Genomic DNA, 24,142 nt, shown 5'->3' with positions numbered 1-24,142 from the left:
CCCTAACCCACAAACAATACACACATGCTTTCAATTGTGTAATTTCAGTGATCTAGGTAGCTCTGTTTTGGGAGTTCAGTTAACTCTAGAAATGTGTTTTGGAGTTTGTACGTGCTTTGTCTCTAGGGGCTACCACACATATTTATATATAAACATATATAAATAAAACCACTTTTTTTTACATCAGTAATTCCTTTTGTGCATAATTTTATATTATTGTTAATAATAAATTAATTCAAGCAACAAAACAACCTGAAGAGCCGGTTCGGAGCCGAAAGAGTCGACTCTTTTTAGTGACTCGAGCCGAAAGAGCCAGCTCTCTAAAAAGAGCCGGAAATCCCATCACTAGAACAGACACATGCAAGTTTGTCCGTGACCGCAGCCGCGTCGTCAGTGTTTTCTCCAGTCATTGGTCAGCATTATAATGTATGCAAATACCCACCCCCCCCCCCCCCCCCCAGCGCGACCCCTGACGCCAAAACAGTGCCAGCAGAGTGAAACTGAAAAATGGTTTGAAACCGAAAAATGGATTGAAACTGAAAAAAAAAATTGTAAGCGGAAACAAAGAAATTAGTTTCAATTAATTGTTTTTCACTATCAATTTTTTTTCAGTTTCAATACAAGATTTTTCAGTACATTTATTTCAGTTACAATATTTTTTTTCGGTTTCAATATTTTTTTTTCGAAGCAGGAGGTGTGTGCTCAACAGAAAGTCCATGCAGTGTTGTGTGAATCAGACCACATTTCCCATAATGCTTAGAGTTCCCAGCTAAAATAACCAATAACAAAGAGTCTCATGCTTAGGGTCAAAGGTCCTTATAAAACACCGTTCTGATTGGTCGCACACAGGCATGTTGCTTTCAGGAACCGTTGGAAAACAAATTATCAATCTCCACATTATAAGACCGTACCAATGAACAGTAGTAAGGCAAAATGGCCGTTCAAAGTCTGTAAAACATATAAACATACTTATCATGTCATGAGTATAACCCATAGAACAGTTTGCCATGACATGGGCTTCCTCAAAAAAGTTTCTTTTATGTTGAGCCCATCATGCTTGTCCATAAAAAGTCCTCATAATAACATAAATTGTCCCAATAAGTGGGTTAGAGCTTTCAGCTGCTCTGCTCCCAGGCTGTGGAGCTCTCTGCCCCCAGAAATAAGAAACATTGGTTCTCCCCCAGTTTAAATCCCAACTCAAAACTCATCTGTTCAAATCTGCATGTTCACTGTGAATCCACTGCTAATTTTACCTTGTGCTTTTGTTTTATTGTTCTTATTCTGCCATTGTTTTACTAAGTGTTTTATCCTATTGTAAAGTGTCCTTGGGTGACTTGAAAGGCGCTCATAAATAAAATTTATTATTATTATTATTAAAAAACATCAAATCAGAATTGGGCTTCAGATTGTAAACAATAATGGATGTACAGAGCTTATAATGATCCTCTGAGCTATGTACACAATCAAAATACACAAAAGGCACATCTTTTTATTGTCCAGTTCAGCTGATGCCCCTAGTTGGGGACCCCTTTTCCTCTCAGTTGTTGCAATGTGAGGACATAGGGTGACCCGAGTGGGGGGCCAGGCGGCACGGGCGGGTTAGGGGGAGCTCAAGTTGGGAGGTTGGCCACCAAAGGTGGCCAAACTCCATGCACAGTCCATACCTGTTCCCATCCCGGGCCCCCACGTCACTCACGGATTGCTCTCCAGGAGGGAAGTGTCCTCTCTTGTCCCGAATAAGGGGGTTGAAGCTGGGCTTAGGGAACCCAGAGGTTAGGTTTAGGACTGGAAGAAGATGGGGATTGAAATTAGGGCCCAATGTCCGGTTGGGGCTCCAGGCGGTTAGGTTTAGGGCCGGAATGAAGTCCCTGCATGGGGTTAAAGGGGGTTAAGGTTAGGGAAGGCCTCAGGGCCAGGAGTTTATAATGGGATGGCCATAAAAGGGCCTATACAAGTAAAAAGTGAAGGAAAAAAGAAAAAAGTAAAGAGAAGGGGAAAATTCACTTAATTGGAGTTACAGCACCCTCTAGTGGGTTGTATTGGGGTTAAACTCTCACATAATGGCATCTGAAGCCTCCCTCAAGCACAGAAATACATAAAATCAGTCACTCAAATTGGTTTCATGGAGATGCCCCATTAACATGATCATTCCAATGATCCAACATGTGCTCTGCAGTCTTGTCAGTCCAGCGGAGATTGTCTGATTCCATGCTGAATTTATCCGCAGGTAGTGCAGGTATGTGCTCCTTTAGACCTGTAATGAAATTGTTTATGTGCAATAATGTGTCTTGTTCTGTTTTGGGAAGAGCAGAAGAGAAGTTAATCACTGGGATATAAATGTCAGCTTGGGGGAACTTTTCTTGTGCCGACCTCAGCGTTCTTCTCAGCTCCGTTATTGGTGCATTTTTATCCCTCTGACGCCTGTTATTCAGGCCGAAGGAGAGAACCAGCTTCTCCACCGATGTGTCATAGTCTGCTTCATCTAGATGGATCTCTGCATGGCCCCATCTGGCTCCTGGGAAGCTGTCAATTTGTACTCCCTCCGCTACATATGGAGGGATCATGCCCACATTGGAGTCTCCGATGATCACCGATGCTTCCTTTGTGTGCAGTCTCCACTCTCTGAGCTTTTTCTTTGTGCTTGGGTGTCTCTTCCGGTGTTTGAAGACTTTAAGAGGTAACCCTAGGTAATGAATGATTGTGTTAGTGTACATATATTCAGGGGTGCACAAGTGGGCCGCAGGTGCGCATGCGCTGTTAAAATAAAGGATGCGCGCCAGATAAGAAGTTGCAACGCACGTTTGCTTACATAAGATTTTATCTTATGTACGCAAGATAAGGTGAGCTGGCTTCAAATGATTTTCACAGCATATTCTGCACCACATCTCTGTGCGTTCTTCATTGCTTTGAACCCAGCTCACCTCCTGCAACCACTTTTCTGAGAATACGCACTTCTTTTGCTGTTCGTACTCCTGCTGACATTTCTTTGGAAGTGGAGGAACACCAAAGTAATTTCTTCGGTGGCTGTAGCTCAGCAGATAGAGCAGGTCACCTACTGATCGGAAGGTTGGAGGTTCGATCCCAGGCTCCCCCAGTCTGGATGTCAAAATCCTGCTCCTCACATACAAGGTCTTAAATAATCAGGCCCCATCTTATCTTAATGACCTTGTAGTACCATATCACCCTATTAGAGCACTTCGCTCTCGCTCTGCAGGCCTACTTGTTGTTCCTAGAGTATTTAAAAGTAGAATGGGAGGCAGAGCCTTCAGTTTTCAGGCCCCTCTTCTGTGGAACCAGCTTCCAGTTTGGATTCAGGAGACAGACACTATCTCTACTTTCAAGATTAGGCTTCAAACTTTCCTTTTTGCTAAAGCATATAGTTAGGGCTGGACCAGGTGACCCTGAATCCTCCCTTAGTTATGCTGCAATAGACGTAGGCTGCGGGGATTCCCATGATGCATTGAGTTTTTCCTTTCCAGTCACCTTTCTCACTCACTATGTATTAACAGACCTCTCTGCATTGAATCATATCTGTTATTAACCTCTGTCTCTCTTCCACAGCATGTCTTTTATCCTGTCTTCCTTCTCTCACCCAACCGGTCGCAGCAGATGGCCCCGCCCCTCCCTGAGCCTGGTTCTCCCGGAGGTTTCTTCCTGTTAAAAGGGAGTTTTTCCTTCCCACTGTTGCCAAAGTGCTTGCTCATCATATGATTGTTGGGTTTTTCTCTGTATCTATGAAGCGCCTTGAGGCGACTTATGTTGTGATTTGGCGCTATATAAATAAAATTGAATTGAATTGAAGTATACTTGGGCAAGATTCTCTTTTGTTCTCTCTGTTGAGGTCAGGAAAGCGATTCCGCTCCCTGAAGACCAACACAGAGACTAAGGAGGAGCTTCTTCCCGCAGGCGATACGGTCTCTCAATCACACCACCACACAGTACTGACCCACACATATAGTTCTTACACACACACTGGACATTCTGGACATTGTTTTCACTTCATCACTTAAATCACTTTAAGCATATTTGCACTGCACAAGACATAATGTGGATTGCACAACACTGGTCACTATATTCTTCATTTCCAGTTAATACTTGTACAGCTGCTGTTATTGTGTATATATATATTTATTTATTTATATTTCTTCATACATTCGTATATATTTCTATACTGTGTATTGTGTATTTTGTTGTACAGTTATTTTATTTTCAATTTTAATTTATATATTTTATCTTATTCTTTCCCAGTTAAATTTACCCTTCATTCTAATTTGTGTTGTACAGTTATTTCATTTTTAACCTTAATTTATATTTTATTCCTTCCTAGTTAAATTTACCCTTTTTAATTTTTCATATTTATTGCCTATCTTATTCATAGCCTTTTCATTTTTTTTTTCTTTAGGTCACAAGCAGTTGTCTAAGCATTTCACTGCATATCGTACTGTGTATGACTGTGTACGTGACAAATAAAATTTGAATTTGAGATACTAACCCCAAGTTGCTCTCCGATGCATCCATCGGAGTGTGAATGTAGTTAGAAAGCACTCAGTATAGATGAAGTGCTTCTGAGAATGGGTGTGATTGGGTGAATGTGGCATGTTGTATAGAGCGCTTTAAGTACTCCGAGAGAGTAGAAAAGCGCTCTATAAGAATCAGTCCATTTAAAGGAGCTTGCTTCTTCGACATTTTTAAGAGTTCTAAACAAATGTCTGTCCTCCTCCAGAAAATCTTATGTACGCAAACGCGCGTTGCAACTTCTTATCTGGTGCGCGTCTTTTAGTTTGACAGCACATGTGCACCTGTAGGACCACTTATGTGCTCTCCTGCATGTATTTAAGGAAAGAACTGTGTTTAATGGAGACTGTCAGTGACAGTCAATGCCCAAAAGGTTTTTGTTCAAGCAGTCCTGGCAGACGGCCTCGCTCTTACTTTCCTCATGTTCTCCTTTTATTTAACTGGAGTTGATAAATGACTTCATCCACCCATCTAATATGTTGAAAAAATCAAAGCAAGAAACTTGCTCACCATGTTTTCTTGATACTGCAGTTAATAAATCTTTCGAGCTCAGTAACTTTAACAATTTATTTCATCAGCATTCCAGTACCTGAAAACATTCCAGCATTTATCGTTGATAAATCTTGTATGAGAAGAAAGATTAAAAGTAATTGAGCAATATAGAGTTTAATAAATAATCACATCCGGTGCAGTGCAATAAAGTTTGCTTAAAAGAAACCTCAACATAAACAGACACTTAAGCTGTGTACATGCCGGAAGTGATTCACTCATCACACATTGCTTTGAAGCTGGTGGTTGGTCGCTTGCTGACGCCCCAGTTGCCCAGATACCACTACCCTGTAAATCAACAATATTCTTCATTCCCACAGGTAGCACTTCAGGCTTTCACCTGACGCCTGAAAATGAATAAACTTTTATTCTGAATCCCGTCTACTTCACATCACCAGTGGTTATTTTGCCCGCTGTAGTCGTGGAACACCCTTCACTTTCTGGTCAGCGTGTAGCTGTGAATCTCTTCCAGTATGCACACAGCGTCACAGTGGAATCTGAGTTTCAGGATTGCAGCTGTTAACTCAAATTAATGCAAACTTCTTTGTGTTGTGTAAACTCTCAGCACTTTCTTAGTTCTTCCATGTGTAGCTGTAGTTGTTCATGGTGATGTGTGTCAGGGCTGTCTTTCCCAGGGTGGAAGGCTGCTGCAGCTGCTGGATGGAAGCAGGATGGAGACCACAAGAGGACAGTTCTACCGAGGCCTCGCCAACCTGCAAAGTGTTCACAGAATAAATACCCCTACACTAATTCACACTTTCTCTCCAACTCCTATTTTAGAATAAATCTGAGGTTGCTAGCTGGCACTAAGTGCTGTGGACAGCACGTTGACACAGGTTAACAGACAAACAGCAAAACCAGCCATGCAAACTAGCTCGTTCAACATCTGCATTATTTAAATTACCAATGCACGTGCCAGAAACCTGAGCGCCTCAGTGGGTACATTTAGTAAATTATCGTGAATTAAGTGGCTGGCCCGACTGTGTGAAGAAGACAGAGGCTTCACACATGTTACATGCAGATAACCCTGGTTATGGTTTAGGCATCATCTGCAGGTTGCTTGCTAAGAAGTAAAGTTGACATTAAAGTTGATTTGATCACATTCAGGCTACAGCTCATACATGCATGACATTCATGAATCAAACAAAAAGCAGCTTCATGTTTTCTGTGTGTTACCTGCTGCTTGGTGCTGTGTACGTTCATAACCGCGGTAGGAGTATGTGTGTAAAGCGCAGCTGAGAAGTTTCCTTTCTGCGCAGGCCGAAGTAACGTTAGGATAGCATGGAGAGACGAGGGGAGGACAGGTCCTGCAGTGTGGCAAGTACAAGTATACTGAACACTAACACACACAGTGGGAGCTGAGAACTGATACGAGACAAAAGTCTGCTTGTCCAGCTGCGTACCTGTGATCTCCAGACTGCTGATGTTCTGGTAGGAAGAACCAACTTGACTTCTCACGTTCACACAACGGCTCTATCAAAGCATAAATCACACACAGTGTCAAATTCAACTCAGAAGTATAAATGATACGTGAGATGGTTACAGACAGAGCTTCGTGTGTGTGCTCCAAACACCTTCAGAGTGTGCATTGTAGCTCCTCTAAAAGCACTGGGAGCCAACAGTGTGGGCGGTAACCCTGCCTGGGAGCCGGATGAAGCAACCACACCCTTCCAATTGATGAAGAAGTTGATGAGAGTGAAAGTGTGAAGTCCTTTCACACATATCACAGACTCAGGCTTATGGTCCACAGACATGACGTGGCCCTCCTTATGACTAGAGAAGAGGTCAAGGAGTTGTCACAGAAAAACACACAGAGTACACGTAAAACAGACTAACGTGACAGTGCTAATGAGGATACAGCTGTAGGGTGTGGAGGTCTGGCTTCTTGATTTTGTCCTGGACTCCCATCTCTTTCAGCCAAGACAAAGTGCTGTCTTCATCTCTGTAGTCTCCATCATGGTCTCCTCCATCAACTGTATCGCTCAGCTTGGAGCACCTATACATTGAGACCACATTTACACACGATGGCACAAAAACACCACAACAAAAGGTTCTTCTTACGTCTGACTGATTACACTTGTACAATTTCCAGGTTAATAGTGCCTCATTTTTCCTTATGGTATATTTAAAGCATGACGACTGGTTATATCTAGTTCCTTCTACAGGCCTTTATGGCTTAACTTACCATCGTTAAAGTAGACTTTCATATGTGGTGCTCCCTGCTTCTCCTTGCTAACAGTTTTATGGTCCTTGGGTCTTTATCATAAAAATAACTAAACTTTTTACTTTTCTTATCTTTTGTAGAGTGCTTGTGTTAAGTCTGTAGGGTGCAGGTTTCTTTTTATTGCCCAAAAAGTTATTCCAGTCATTCCCCGTTTAATTAACATTTAATTTAACCTAATTAACAAGAATAATCCAGGCATCTGAGTCTCTTAAAAGTATTAGATCAGTTGTATCTGACGCATGAATATCCTAATCTCCACTGTGTATTCGGACTACCGAAGCCTCTGCTGCAATCTAATTAAATCCTTTCTTTATTCCTCTTGATTGGGTTGTGCAAACCATTTACATGAAGGGTAATCATACTACGTACTTGATTTTGCATTTGGTTGGTTTTTGTTCTAACAGTTGAGTTACGTGAGCTGTAGCAGAACTATGAAGCACACTGATGGATATTTTCAAACAGAAAGAATGACAGAGAGAAAACAGAACTGGAAGAACTTCATTTTAGCGTTAGCTATTTTGGTGTGCGAGGGATAATGTAGCTAACCCAGCAGAGCCCCCTTAATGCAACAGGAAAAAAAACAACAACTTCTAAAGTGTGTTCTGTGCATTTTGTCCATTTAGATTCGATCTTTCACCAAATGTTTCATTATTCAGTGGATAGTCTGAATTATGCTTATGTTAGGCATAGGGGTACCTGGTCATCATGCACATACAAACAGTCATAACCCACCAAGTCATTGAAAGTTGGGTTCAATGATATAGTAAGGCCAGACACTCCCTGGTGCACTCGCCTTGCTGTCAGCGGTCCAAGCATCCAGTGCAAAGGCCAGGAAACTATGAATGTTAGAAGAAACATCTGTAGTACTAAGTGTTGCCAGTACTTGGCTGCTCCATCCAGTATTTGAATCCATAGTGTGGTACTGCGCTTGTATGAACGTCCACACGAACCAGCTTCAGTGAATAATTCTGTGAGAAGGCGACTCCGCTGAGAACCGGAGTTCTGTCCACGCAGGAACCAAGAAAATGTGGTTCCATAAAAGTGAAATGTGAACCACGATCAGTTATTAAACATTCCAGCGATGGCATTACTCCACATGCTTGGTGTCGACTTCTCTACCTGCACATTCTCTTACCCAAATTCTTCATTATTGCCATGCAGTTCTTTCAAACTGTTGCCTTCAGTTGCAAAGTTGGAATTTAGCACAGCCATTGGAAGCTTTGCAGGGTTGCTCTGTTAGCTCTCATATGTCCTCACTGGAGATGGACTGATCCGATATTACGTATCAGACCTAACTTACTGGATCGGATATCAAAAAGAAATAAAAAATGTAATCCGATCCATTAAATATCAAAAAAGCAGCTCACAGAACTTGCGACAACTCCTAACTCAGCTCATAACCGTAGCACGTGGGAGCAGTATGCATCACGTGATAGAGCGGCTGTGGTGCGCCAGACCTGTCGGCGGTCTGGTTGAGCATTTGTAGCCTTGCTACCAAACCGGCATTTCATCTCCGAGAAAGTGATCCCAGAGAGAAGTAAAGCAAGTGTGTAAGTTCATCTCTGAATGTTTGTAAAGCATTCCAGCGTTAGCGACTGCCTCTCTCTCTCTCTCTCCTGCTGCTACTTCAATCATGAAACTGATCAATGATCAGCTGATCGGCTTTTCTGTCGCGAGTCCGTCTCTCCTGTTTGTTTATCGCCCACTTTGCACCAGAAAGAGGAAACCAGCGGCTGAACAACAGCAGCTTGATAAGCTTAAACGTGTATTTAATATTACTTTCTACACCAGGATCTTTTTCTACGCAGCTGACGGCTGGTAACTGTGCAGGGGCGGATCTAGCAAAGTTTAGCCAGGGGGGCCGATAGGGCATGAACAGGGAAAAGGGGGCACAGAGACATACTTTTCTTTCTTATTCTCATTTAAAATGTCTAGTTTTTAATAAATAATTATCTGACTCTTACACCCAAAGTTTTAATCTGATGTAAAATGTATAGAAGTCCATTACTGTATATAGTAACTGTTAAGTCTAATATACCCTAGTAAGCTATACTACTTTTTCCATCTGTGCAGTTCTGTTGAAGAAAGATGTTGAATCTATTTAATTATTCTTGAAAAATAATTTATTTCTGTGCATTTTTTTTTCACACTGCATCAAATTAAAGTTGATTACGTCGATTAAGCATCATGAGGTGGAGGGTGGGGGGGGGGGGGGGGGGGGGGGGTTCACTATTTTCTTTTTTTTGCTGGGAGTTTGCAGCCCTATTAGTTAAGTTGTTTAATATTTCTGCTAAGTACTATTTAAAATACCAGAATAGGGAGGATGGAGCAGGTTTAAGTTTATTAGATTGATCAGTGTTGCTGAACTATGAAATATTTTGGGTGCAGTGTGTTTTTTACATACAGGTATAACAGAATAGCTTTAGTGTTTGTTTGTTTATTTAAACTTTAGTATGAACTTATACAAAATGCAGCAATACATTAAAAAAAAAAAGTTTCATTGATTAAAAAACACTATATCGGATTCATATCGGTATTGGCCAATATCCAAATTTATGATATCGGTATCGGACATAAAAAAGTGGTATCGTGCCATCTCTAGTCCTGACTTGGGCGCTTCTCAGTTTCCGCCTCGAGGTGTCCTGTGAAGCAGATCCCCTTGGTCTCCTTAAATCCTTCACTGCCTTGTTTGCCCTGCTGTACACTACCAGCCTGTACACTTTTATTGTGGCAGCAGGGCTGGTGTCTGGGATCAAATGTCTTGCTTCGAGTTTTGCTGCTGTATTCTGAGTTTGACTCCACTCAGGGCTCTTGAGCTGTTTTAATAAAATCATTTATAGAATCAGATGTTGTATCCTTCCAAGGCCTCCACATGGTGGGAGCCTCCAGGTCTGCTCATGAATGCAGATTCGAGTTCCACTCTTCCATATCAGCTGCTGCTTCTTCCGCTTCTTCTTCGGGGTTTAACAGCAGCTGGCACCCTTTTACATGCATTGCTGCCATCTTCTGTTTCAGGCGTTATTACACTCTTAAGTCCTGCTACTTATTCCTGCGTTTTTCGGGATCCTACAAAGCATCAAATGACGCATCTACTATTAAATTGGCTCATGGCCGCTCAGACATCGTGTTTGTCTCTTCAATCGTCTTTTTAAAAATCTTTCCCATCTGGCAGCTCCGCCAGATGTGAACTACCCAATGATTTTTCATTTTAAAAAAGGAAGTATTATTATTTATTATTAGCTGTATGAGAAGTCAGCTATTCTAGAATGATATGAAGCTGTGTGGAAACTGCTGAGTGAGTCCAAACTGATATTTTACACATATTTTCAAAACAGTGATCAGAATCAGAACCCCGACAGCTCCCAGCCCTACTGAGCACAGACAATGAAAGAGCAGCACTTACGTGACCTCTTGTTCCTCCTGCTCCTCCTCTTGGTGAATGGTCTGCTTCTGTGCCTCCCTGCACCTCCTCTGTTCCTCCAGCAGAGGGAGGGTGAACTCTATACCTATATGGGTAAACTGATCAGTAAGGAGCAGCGAATGATGAAGCTGTCATGTCCTCTGTTCAGTCCTAACCTCAGGCTAGAGGTCTGACATTGTTTGACTCCTACAGCTAATTTTTCTTGTACTTTTTTATTTGAGTCATGTCTTAAAGAATAAACTACAGGCAAAGCTTTTTCATACAGCGGTCAGGTTTGTGGACTATTTTACTGCCACTACATGTCACATTTCAGACGAGTGGAAAGAAAATGTTGGTTGTCCACGCTGCCTGCCCGGCCGGCTGACAACAATACCTTATCAGCCTTTTACGGCTGTAAATGTATCAAATGAAAATTAATTTTGAGACCAAAGCTACAGTTCAGCTCTCACCTTCAGCCTTCATTGCCTCTCTGAGGCCCCTCGTTGTGGGGGAAATGAAAGCAGTGATGCTGCTGGATCCTCCAAGACCTGCTGCCCGGAACAACACTGTGAACTGACAATGAAACAGATGAGCTGAAGGACGGTGTTGCTGAGCACAGTTCAGATTGCATATTAACACCTACCTGATAGGAACAGAGGTAGAAGTACGGACACAGTCTGGCCTTTAACAGACTGTAGAGAGATGACAGACTGACGGACCTGAGCAACAAACATGGACAAAGGAAGGAGTGTGGGAATAATGCCACTGAATACATGTACAGTACACAGAACACAGCAGCCAGTGTTCAGCAGTTTCACAGTACACACAGCATTCATTTGACTCTGGCTGCATCGAGTATTTTGAATTACAAAAAAGACCTCAACAAGGCAGCACCTGTTCCTGGAAGCTCCACTAAAACCTTTACTGGATACAGGCTGGCGTTAAAACACCCGTTTCACTTTATAACTACACCTGACCTGTTTGTCACAGCTACAGTAAAGTTACATTCAAACTCACAGCTGAACACACGCATACGTCACCTGGTCCAGGAGATACAACAATGTCAGAAGTCTTTTTGCAGAGCATCACCATGGAGCTCCACCTAAAAATGCTACTTCATTGTGTGGCTGCTCTTACTTGGCCATGAAACACTTCACTGTACAAAGGTTCATTTAATGTGCAACCCTGCTGTGTGAGATTTAACCCCACCTGTGAAGCTGGATTCAGGAAAGAAGTGTTTAAACATGTTTAGCGCTAGTACAGAGCATGATGTCACTGGGTCCGATGGTTAGCTGGCTGCTGCTAACAGACTGGGTTTGTGTTAGCTAACTGTGACAGAGCTGATAACTCGGCGGAAAAAAAGGTCCCTGATACTAAAACACAGTCTAAGGAGGTCGTAACTTCCTTCTCTCTCTGTCAGATTTATTGGGGCTACTCAGCCTAAGAATGACCTCTTTCATCTACATCTCTTCGGACCTCCAGTGTAAAGATCTCAAATCTTAGAATCAAGTTCAGTTTTTTTTAATGATTCATTTATCAATAGGACATATCAGTGAAACCACCTATCAGTCAGTTATACATAAAAATGGCTGCAATTCCTAAACAAACAATATTTTTATTAAAATCCGTCGAGTTAAAGCTGAAAGTCTGTGATTCAATCGCATCTTGATTCATTTAAAATCAGGACAGAGAGAAAAATGAATCATTGCAGTAAAACCTTGTCACCCTGTCAGCCTCACCATTCTGTCATGAGACTCTGCTGTATCGTTGCATCATGAGCCCAGGGGGCGCTCTTGCCAAAGAAGCTCCTTTCAGCGTTGATCCTAGGGAACAGAGACAGCCAGGGTATGGAGGGATGCTGCCAGTAGACCAGGCTTTGCTGGAAGGCACAACGTAGCTCTGAGCAGGACCTGGGATCCTATAGCAGGCACAGAGACAGGTCGGGCTGAGGAACAAGCTACTGAAGAACCCAAGATAAACTAAGAGCTGTCGGGTATCCATATCAGCATACTTTATTAATACCTAAGGAAATTATGTGGGTTACAGTTGCTCCAGTAAAGTAACAGTAACAGACGAGTGGGGCTGCCACGATTAGTCACTAGTCACGAGTATTAAAATCGTCGATGACAAATTTGATAGTCGACGCGTCGTTTGAAGCTTTGTAAGATCCCAAAAGACGCAGGAATAAGTAGTAGAATTTAAGAGTGTAATAACGGACTGAAACAGAAGATGGCAGCACTGCATGTACAAGGATGCCAGCTGCCGTTAAACCCTGAAGAAGAAGAAGCTGTGTCCCACAATTCATAGCGCAGCCCAGCTCAGTTTCCAACAATGGTGGCAGCTAGTTAGTTTTAATATTACTCTTATTATTCTTTCTGGGTCACAAAATAAACGTTTAACATATTTTCAGGCGAGAATGTAGCTGTGTAAACCTCAAATATCTGCTCAGTTTATCAAGACACCACATATTTTCAAAAGCGCTCCGACGTTTTCGGAGACGTCTGTTACCCACTAGCTCGATAGCTAGCCGGGGGCTAGGCTAACTAGAGCCGTGAGAACACCGGACTCCCCGCAAATCGTTTTCAAACCCACCGCTGTCTTTTGCTACTCAGGTTAAACAGGATATATAAGTCATTCAGATAACTTACAAATGTTATTGTTTGGCTTTTTTTCAGTATTTTATTTGTTCCTGAGTAAATCGGTTTGGCTGAGATTAAAGTTTTTACACAGCTGAATAAATGTCAAGCAGACAGCTGATTATCAGAAGTGTGAGATGCTGGAGAATTTACTCCGGTGTCCTGTTATATTTTAGATAGTAAGGAGCAGACGGCTGAGTTTATTAAACTCCACTGAAACAACCTGCAGATTTCATTAAAATTTAATTCATCTTGTCTTTACTTTTAGTTAGCACATACGTAAACACTTAAAGCTGTAAGCTAATGATAGTTATATAAGAGCAGATGCTGCTGGTGCAATAAGCTGTACGTTTTACGTCCAATGGATGATGATCTGATTAGTCGACTAATCGCAAAAATAATCGGTGACTTGTCGACTATCAAAATAATCGTTTGTGGCAGACCTACAGACGAGATTATTTAACGATACAGTATGTTACACATGTGTATTTAGTTCTATACTTCTGGAGATAATTTGTTCACTCTGGTGCTCTTAAACTGGTGCAGATTAATTGTCATCTGGTATTGACTAATAACAAATACACACATGCATTTTGTGTGATAAGCACAAGTATTAAAACCTAATGGTGAAATAACTAGTAGCTCAGTGTTCCAACATGCAGAAGAAGCAACTGCTATTGCAACTAGAGATTTGAAAGAGCTGCTGACCTGAGAGGAAAATCTGGACCCTCAATGATTACGAAGACTATGTGAAGTAGGGCTGGGCGATATGACCCAAAATTCATTTCTCGATATTCTTTAGCTGGATGACGATATATATCTCGATATTTTTTTAAAGCCATAAAGTAAGAACAAAAAGAGAGTTCTTAGTCAAAGCTGTGTCCCAGATGTCACACAGGCACTTTCATTATCATACAGCACAGATGTACATGAAAAAATTACTCAGAAATAAATTATGAGCATTTATTAAATAATAATGCTCCATAAATAAAAGAAAACAATGTTGTTTTTGTGCATAACAAAAAGCTCACAATTGTGCAGTCAAAACGTGAACTAACAGACGCTGAGCATAATAACAAAGACCATAGACTTCCGCTATGGTTCGCTGCTGAGCAGTCGCGTGGTAGAGCCGCTCCTAACTTTCAAGAAGTTCACTACTAATTTAATCGAATTTACATCAAATTCTAGCTTTACTGGAAGTGCCAAATTCAAAAAAAATATATACGATGCCTCCCAAAACTACAAAGCAACACTCAAAACAGCAAAAGCCTAACCTGGTTCAAGATCCGGAACAACAAGCTAGCGAGATCACGGAAGATGAGCTAACTACGGATGCTAATGCTAGCGAAGTTGTCCCGACATCCGTACTTCAGTTAATGCAAGTAGACTTTGGGAAAGATTTGATATTGTGCTTGCCGAAATCAATGCCGCAAGATGTGATATACAACTTCTGGCAAACCGTGTCGCGCTGGCAGAGGACAGAATTGGAACAAACGAGGACGACATTGCTGCTGTTAAAGCTACGAATACTTTGGAAACGAAGTTGGAGATACTAACACGCAAGGTAGAAGAGCTGGAGAATGACAGCCGAAGAAATAATATTCGCTTGGTGGGTCTCCGTGAAGGAGAAGAGGGCACAGATATGTGTGAATTCCTAACTAAGTGGGTCCCAGAGGTGCTTGGGATTCAATCTTTCCCAGTACCCATAGTGATTGAGCGAGCCCACAGAATCGGGAGACCCCGGGATGTTTCAAAGTCAACAGTAAATCCAACACGGCCCCGCGAGGTGTTAATGAAGTTTTTAAACTCTGCTGATAAGGTTCGGGTTCTAAGAATCGCCAGGCAAAAGGGCAGCGTACTTTATGAGGGCAAGAGAGTCATGTTTTTTTCCAGATTTCTCAGTGGAGCTCTGTAAACAACGAAGGTTGTTTGACCCGGTAAAAAAACCCCAGCTGTTAACACTTCGCATCCCGGACCTCCGTTTTGGCTTCATCTACCCAGCAAGGATGTTGATAACCTTTCAAGGGGACCGACATATTTTTGTTAATCCATCTGAGGCAAGTTCATATGTACAACAGCTCAAGCCAAATGGACAAGAGAACGTTACGACCTGAAAGGCAAATGTTCACTTACCGGTAAAGCTTCTGTTGTCATGATTGTAATGTTGGATTTAAGGATAATTTCATTCCAGGCCATATAGTTAGTGAATAACAAATATACTTTGAGTATAGAAGTGTCATGGCCTGATTTAATTCTTTTTCGTTGTGGTGGCAATTTACTGTTATTATTTTATAATATCTGACCATCCACTCTTAGTTAACTTTTCTATTTTATTAGTTTTATTATTAGAGAGCGGCTCTGTTTTCTTTTGTTTGTTTGCTTTTTGTTTTTTTCCCAGAATTGACTATTTCTTACTTTCTGCATCTTTGGTACCCATGGTAACTAAATCCTGGTATGATAGTATTGTTATATCAGATCACTCCACCGTTTCCTTTCAACTAAATTTACCTAACTTACCATTATTTACCACTAGATGGCGACTGCAATCTTTCTGGTTAAAGGATCCAGAATTTTTAGAATATATTGGAAAGCAAATAGATTATTATTTTGCTTATAACACTACTCAAACTACGGCGACTATAAAATGGGAGGCCTTTAAAGCTTTCCTGAGAGGGCAAATGATCAGTTTTACAAGCTTTTTAAAGCATCCGGGATGGAACTGGTTCATTTGGAGAAAAAGATAAAAGATATTGAGGAAGAGATATTTATATCCAAATCTAATGCTCAAATTCTAGAGTTAAATAAACTCAGAGCTAAATTTAATATTTTGTCATTAAATAAAGCTACTAAAAGTTTACTAAGACTGAAACAGTCACAGTATGAACAGGGTGAAAAAGCAAGTAAAATACTGGCTTGGCGTATTAAACAAACTCAGGCTGAAAGAACAATAAACTCTATAACTACAGATGAAGGACAGATCACAGCTGATCCTAAACATATAATGACTCTTTTTGTACTTTTTATAAACAGCTATACAAAACTGAGCATTTAAAGTCATTTTCATCAAAACAAAAAATCTTTTTGGATCAACTGCATTTTCCTAGACTACCAGAAAACGATATGGATGAACTAGAGCTTAATATAACAGTATAAGAAATTACTAATGCTATAAGGAACATGAAAGGGGGCAAAACTCCTGCACCTGACACAATACCAATAGAAATATTTAAAATATTTAAAGATAAATTAATCCAGCCTTTATTGGATATGCAACACATTGTAGTTCTTATAGACCAATCTCACTGTTGAATTATGATTACAAGATACTTTGCAAACTATTAGCTATAAGACTAGAGACACTCTTGCCTAAGATGATTCATTCAGACCAGAACGGCTTTATCCAGGGGAGGCAGGGGTTTCACAATATACGGAGGGTCATGAATATCATTTATGAGAAAAAAGAGACAATGCGTTAATCTCAATGGATGCGGAAAAACACTTCGACAGGATCGAATGGCCGTTCTTATTTGAAGTTTTGAAAAAGTTTGGTATTGGAAACAGATTTTTTAAATGGATTCAATTGATATACTCCAACCCTCAAGCAGAGATTTTAATTAATGGTCTTTTTTCCGCATCATTCAGATTATATCGTGGAACTAGACAAGGGTGCCCCTTGTCACCTCTCTTGTTCACCTTGGCAATTGAGCCTCTTGCGATGGCAATTCAGAATCATAAAAACATATCAGGAATTAAAGTAGGCAATGTTGACCACCGTATTGCCCTATATCAGGGCTCTAGACTAACTTTTTGCCATGGGCGTACCGGTACGCCTAACTTTAAAAAGTTAGGTGCACACAAATTTTATAATAATTGATATAATATAATGTGTTTTTCTGGATACACTGTGCTTTTTCAGCATTCAAAGATTGATGACACCGTGTCAGAGCACTGGCTATGAATTTCAGAAGGATCAGGCCTTAACAGAAAAGTTAGCAATAGTTCTTTTCCTATTACAGCTACATCCACTTCTGTCGTGCCTAGGCTGCTCACTAGGGCTGGGTATCATCACTGACTTCTATAATCCATTCGATTCCGGTTTTCAAAGTCCCGATTCGATTCAACTTAGCCTCAGACAGTCAGAAATATTATAATTCTGATCATTTATCAGTACTGACTTCATCAGAATTGTGAACATCACAGCAGATGCCTTTGTGTGAAAGTAACTGAGAATAAAACACAGAAAAACATGAAGGAGATTTTCCTGGTCTGGCTTTTTATAGCAGATAACCTTAAAAATATTCTACAATGTTCTGCATATAAAATATAAATTTCTTCAGCATTGAACAACAGAAAAAACAGGCTTTCTTGTCCGAGGTCATTTAAGTGAAAAAAAGAAAAAGAAAAAAAAAAGACAGCAGCCACAGCGCTGTAAATAACGGTAGACTGGTGGGTAATAAGCAAATGAATAATACAGAAAACAGAGATTGGAGACGGGAAACTGTTCTTGAAGTACAGAGAGAGAGAGAGAGAGCTAGCTGTGCATGGAGTGTGATTTTAATAGTCGTGGAAGCAAAACAGCAAAATTCATGACGACATTGATCAAATGTGAAGCGCAGTTTGCTGCTTCTTTTGCTGCTGGCTCGGTGAATTTTGGTTGGAGAGACAAAACCTGCAGCTCAGAATCAGCGCAAAAAGACGTAATCACAGCGCGGACCGGACGCATCAGGATCGCTGAGCTCCGACAGCGGGTGAGAAAGCCGAGAAAGACAAAGCTGATTCTGATGCGTCGGGTCTGTGTTTACGTCTTTGTGTGGAGTCCATGTACCTGCTCTCGTTTGCTGTTTGGTTGTTGTTGAAATGGTTTTGTGAGCTTTAATCTGAGAATCTGGCGTTTCTGGCAAAACACAGTTATATTTAAAAGTCGATTCAGGATTTAATGAATTGATATGGCTTTATTCAAGCTACTCACCTCCCACTTCCACCTGCACTTTCAACTGGACCACGGCCAATCAGAGAGGTCCCGCCCCTTACTATCTCTGATTGGTTTAGTCCACGATAGGGGCAAAATGTGTGTCTGTTGTTGACCACAGGGAAGGTTGCAGATTTTTTTTTTTTTTTTTTTTTGCTACCCGAACAGTTGGTCGCACAGGTGCAACCAAATATTTTTTTTTAGTCGCACCACTGAAAAATTTGGTCGCACTCTAGAGCCCTGTATATGCAGATGATGTGATCCTGTTCTGCACTAATTTAAACAAATCAATACCATCCATATTAAGTCTCATTAATACATTTAGTACATTTTCGGGTTATAAAATAAATTTTGATAAATCCGAAATATTATTTTTGAATAAAAATGAACGACAAAATCCTCCAATCAACACTCCCTTTCTGCTATCTCAAATTCAAATTTTATTTGTCACGTACACAGTCATACGCAGTACGATATGCAGTGAAATGTTTAGACAACTGCTCGTGACCTAAAGAAAAAAAAAGAAAAGGCTATGAATAAGATAGGAAATAAATATGAAAATTAAAAAGGGTAAATTTAACTGGGAAAGAATAAGATAAAATATATAAGTTAAAGTTGAAAATAAAATAACTGTACAACAAAATACACAATATACAGTATAGAAATATATAAGAATGTATGAAGAATTATAAATATATATATACACAATAACAGCAGCTGTACAAGTGAACATGGGTTTACTTATCTGGGTGTGAAATTAACTCACTCAATTGAAAATATTCTGGCATCCAATTATAATTCCTTAACGACGTCAGTTACTACACTTCTAAACAGATGGATGAAACTACCTATATCTTTAATTGGTTGTATTAATATACTAAAAATGTCAATTTTGCCAAAATATCTTTACCTTTTTCAATCAGTATCTCTCTCTCCACCAAACTCTTTCTTCTTAGATTTGCAAAAACTATTCCGAAACTTTATTTGTAACAACAGAAGACCAAGACTCAGAGTCTCATTACTATACCTTCCTTATGAAAGAGGGGGTTTACAACTTCCAAATTTAAAGTGGTACTTCTGGGCTGCTCAAATCAGAGCGGCAATGTTTTATTTTGTTAATGAGCAGACTTCAGTGTGGGTTTCTATGGAATCCACAGAAATCAAAATTCCCCCGAACTTATATCTTTACTCAGCCGACAGAAGTACTTTTTCTATTCCTGTCAAACATTTTTTTAAATTTCTTCAATTAAGAAATTTTATCTTAACCACAGAAGGTAACAGCTTAGAAATCCCCACCTACTCCTCTCTAGAGAGCACAGTTATAAAGCATCTAAATGGGAGAGGCCGAGTTTCTGCATTGTACAAATTATTTATGGGCAATTCCAAAGAATCAACACAGTCTATTTTAGAGGCTTGGAGGAATGATTTGCAAATGAACATATCTGATGATGAGTGGTATAAATCATGCTCCTTGGCCCAGAGTAGGGATGGGTATCGAAAACCGGTTCTTGCTGAGAACCGGTTCCCACTGTTTCAATTCCTTGGAATCGTTTGCCACTTTTATAAACGATTCCCTTATCGATTCCAGTCGCCCCGAATGACGTCATCACGTTGAGTAACGTCTTTTACCCAGTAGGAAACACGGCGCCTGAGCGGCACAAACGCTCAAAAGTTTGGTTACACTTTATGAGAAAGGATGACAACAGGGCAACGTGCAATACTTGCAAAGTAGAGATTTCATCAAAGGGAGGAAACACTACGAACATGCAAAAGCATTTGCTCAAAAAACACGCGATTGCGTTCAACGAATGTCGTGTTTTTGATCCGCTCCGGACTAGCGAAGCTCAACCCAGCAGCAGCGGTAGCGTTTCCACGTCCTCTCCCGTTAATACTGCAGGTAACTAATCAATTAGCATTGCACATTATGTTAGCGCGATTTACCTTATTACAAAACCTGCTATTACTGTGCGTTGCATTTAGATAACCATGATGAGAGAGACAGAGTCTGGCTGGCTCAGATGCTGGCAGTTCTCACTGCAGTCTACCGGTAGCGTCTCCTTTCAGGCCAGGATAGACGAATGTCACCGAGCAGTGACTCAGTTTGTGGTCAAAGGCTTGCACCCATTTGCCACAGCAGATGCCCCCGATTTCACTTTGGTAAGTGAATGTGTTTAATTGTAGGCAGGACATTACTGGATATTCTTGTGTAATTGCTACAGAATAATTTATGTTAAACTTTGTTATTGCTACAGGAGAATATTTATTTTATTATTTTACATATACATTTTTTTTCCTGGGGACCCTGTGACACCCCATTGAAGAGCCGTAGGCTGTGGATCTCTTAAGATCTCACTGTTGGGTTTGTAAGGCCATGTTACTCCTAAATTTCTATCTTGTTCAAAGAGAAGATATAAAACACAGTTCTAAGCTAATCGACTTTAGTGTTCTCCTTTTTAAAAAAAAAGAATCGATAAGAGAATCGATAAGGAATCGAATCGTTAAACAGAATCGAAAATGGAATCGGAATCGTTAAAATCTTATCAATACCCATCCCTAGCCCAGAGTCAGACAATTAATGTGCAATCTCGACTACTTCAATATAAATGGTTAACAAGACAATATCTTACTCCGTCAAAAATGCATCATTTTAACTCAAACATCCCAGACTCCTGTATTAAGTGTGGAGTGGACAGGCACTTTATTTCACTGTATATGGGACTGTCCACATGTGAAAATCTTTTGGGAAAAGGTAATAAATCTGTTGAGTCAAATTATTGGTGATGTGATTCCACTTCATCCTAAAATATGTATTTTAAATATATACCCGAATAATTTTGTACCTGCTGCAAACAACAGAGCTCTGTTAACGACTGGACTTGTGGAAGCCAAGCGCTGTATTCCTGAGTTGGAAAAATCAAAAAATATGTGGACTATCTCAGTGGCTTAATGGACTGACATCTATACTAACTATGGAGAAAATAACTTATGCATTAAGAAATAAACTGGACAAGTTTGGGGCTCTATGGTCAAAATTCTACAACTTTCTGGAGAACTGCAGCGTGCACACTGTGGACTTAACGGCCTGAAACTCTAACTTGATTTGTATATCTGTCCTTCCCTTTTGTTATGGTTTGCTTTGTTTTTGTTTCTATTACTATGTTGTTTCTGTTGTTGTTGTGGTTTTGTTTTTATTTATGTATTTATTTATTTATTTTTAATGCTCGCGGTGCACCATGTAAAACCGGTTAAAACCAATAAATAAATGTTAAAAAAAAAAAAATAACAAAGACAGATTTCACAGCTGCTCTGTTCCCAAGTTTACTGCGCGACTGACAGCCTGGAGTTTGAAATTGGCTTCATAACCACGTCTCTTAACAGGTGCCATTTGTGGTGCTTATACGCACACAGTCCGGTAGTATTGCGTTGAAGCACAGTACGTATCACTCCGTAATGCTCCGACAATCCATCAAGCGGTGCAGCTTCGTAGCTACCAAAGTCGTACTACAACATTTTTGACAGATTGCTGAGCGCCGTGTAGCACATAAAATCGGTTCACGGTCAGTAAGCACAACCAGAATTCATACATAAGGTGCACTGTCGATTTTTGAGAAAAAGAAAGGACTCGAGGCCGTGCAGCCCCCGTGCGATGTGAATGCAACATTACAGACAATCCCCACTGTGGTCATCAATGTAACCAACCAACTGATCTACCCCACAACAGCAGTGATCAGTGAGATTTTTGGCAACAAAATGAGCACCCACAAGGAGCAGTACCCTCCATGGAGAAGGAAACTAGAGGCCAAGGTCAAGGCAGCATAGAGGGAAGTATCGGAGCTGCAGAAAGGTGTGATAAAGGAAGGGATGTCTAAGAAGTACAGCAAGCTGGTCATACCTGATCATCAAAGACTCACAGCCTTGGCTAGCAGCTTGAAGAGGTACACCAGAGAGATCGAAGCCATGAAAATCAAATCATCTGAGGTGTGAGGTGCTGGAGATGGAGCAATATCGGAAGAGTATACAGCAGAAGGACACAACCCGTGACAGCAATGCTCAGTGTTCAGTGGATCTAAGAGCGGACCACAGCAGCCTCTCTGAACGGGATCCATTAAGCATCACAGCAGCAGACATCCATGAAAGAGTCTCAAGCATGAAGTGTTGGGCAGCACCAGGCCCTGACATCATCCACGCCTACTGGCTAAAGAGCTCATTTATACAAAACCCCTACTAATGACAGCAGGGACCTGCAATTTTCATTATTATTATAAATAATAATTATTAAGACACACATCTTTGTTTTAGACTGAGACTCAGAATCATCAAACTGATCCAGGTTTACATGGAAACGGTGACACGGATCATCTCTGTTATTCTGTGATATCATTTTTTAATTTGGTTACAGAAAAAAAATCTGGCTGAATAAAAAACAAGATTTTAGGTTTAAACATCTGAAGTAGGTCTAAAATCGAAAAGTCGTGAGATGGTGAGGGCTCAACAAGTGCTGAAAAAAATATTTATTTGGAGGGCTGTAACTGGTGTCACTGGTGTCTCAACATATGTGACTATTGTGTGCCTGTCCATCTTCCACATGTATGCAATGAGCCTACCTGTGGACTGTGTGGCAGGGAACTGAACTGTGCCCTGCAGTGCTGGCTGAGCCCCTGAGCTTCTTCCTGAGCCTTGAGCTGCTCTGCCCATGAAAGGGAGACCAGAGAGGTCAGGAGGAGACGAGTCTTCAGGCTCCAGTCTGCTGGATACTGGGTGCACACAGGAGCTGCAGTGGGAGCACTGGCTTGGGGGCTCTAGAAGGACAGAGGGGAATCCTTTGAATACACGGTTATACACTGCACAACAGAAAACCTGGGAAAAAGTGACAATTCTCACAGATATGTCAGTCAGCATTTAAAAAAATACAGAAAAAATCCCCACCTTTAGCAGGGGGCTTTTAATATGCTCCGGTTCTTCTTCCAACAACACATCACTCTCAGACAGAGATCCAGATTTCTGCAGCAGGACACAGACAGGAAAGGTAAGAGGGGGTCCGTCATGTTTACATCTCTACCACATAAACACAGGAGCTTTCTGATGATACGGGCAATGCAAAGGACCGAGACCAACCTGGCTGGAAGTTTGTCGGTACTCCTGTTTTTGTGCCTCATCGAGCCTGAAACTGAGAGCCAGATCTAGCGCGCCTTCTCTCTTCGATGATTCTTCATCTCTCTCATTGTTTGTGATCCCGGAGCTATCAGAGTTTTCGGGGTTACAGCTGGCGTCGCTGAAAGTCAGACGTTTCTTCTTGGGACTGTAAGTGTTTTCTATTTTTGCGAACGGGTTCCTGCGTTTTATTCCAACCCCGGAATGGTTCTGGGCGCCGGAGAGCGGTTCCGGGGAGAAAGTCCGCACGCACGTCGGAGATGAGCCGCTTTGTTCGGGGCGGTCTGTGGACCCGGCACCGGTGTCGCTTCGGGCTCTTTTGCACCTCATTCGCAAAATTTCCGCTGGTCGCTTGAAGCTGGGTGAGTATCCAAAGTGTTCCGACATCCTGTGGAGATGTAGTTTGCCCCAAACAATCCGCTTTTAGCGCTGTTTCCTTTAGAAAGCGCAGGACCCGCGGCTGTTTTTGTTTTGCGCTTTCTGCGCTGTAAAAATTTGGCGCGCAGCGTGCTGACGTAGAGTCCCCGCGTGTTAATGGCTGTGAAAAGGAGCTAAACGGACGTCATTTCCTTACGTTTGTTTTTGTGACGCACGTTAAAAATAAATACACAATAATCTACAGTGTTAAATGCAATTATTGTATCTGTTGGAGCCTTTACTCATCGGGAACTTTGGACATTATAGTACGTCAGGATGTG

General features: G+C 41.1%; 1 protein-coding gene across 1 annotated transcript; it reads right to left on the bottom strand.

Moving 5' to 3' along the window:
- Positions 1-5,068: 5,068 nt before the first annotated feature.
- donson (DNA replication fork stabilization factor DONSON) lies at positions 5,069-24,105 on the bottom strand. Its single transcript, XM_085447978.1, has 12 exons — positions 23,409-24,105; positions 23,220-23,294; positions 22,898-23,092; positions 12,428-12,606; positions 11,332-11,407; positions 11,159-11,261; positions 10,692-10,794; positions 6,923-7,060; positions 6,639-6,837; positions 6,468-6,537; positions 6,241-6,371; positions 5,069-5,777 (listed from the first exon to the last, which is right to left on the bottom strand). Exons 1-12 carry the CDS (start codon positions 23,829-23,831, stop codon positions 5,637-5,639), a joined length of 1,833 nt encoding a protein of 610 aa, XP_085304104.1. The 5' UTR covers positions 23,832-24,105; the 3' UTR covers positions 5,069-5,636.
- Positions 24,106-24,142: the final 37 nt, after the last annotated feature.

The sequence above is a fragment of the Copadichromis virginalis genome, linkage group LG23, assembly GCF_057382275.1.
Source record: "Copadichromis virginalis isolate Kocher_CV1m ecotype Utaka linkage group LG23, C_Virginalis_male_GT1.1, whole genome shotgun sequence".
NCBI classification, from domain to species: domain Eukaryota; kingdom Metazoa; phylum Chordata; class Actinopteri; order Cichliformes; family Cichlidae; genus Copadichromis; species Copadichromis virginalis.
Note: the sequence above shows the minus strand (reverse complement) of the source record. Positions and strands in the feature narration are given on the sequence as shown.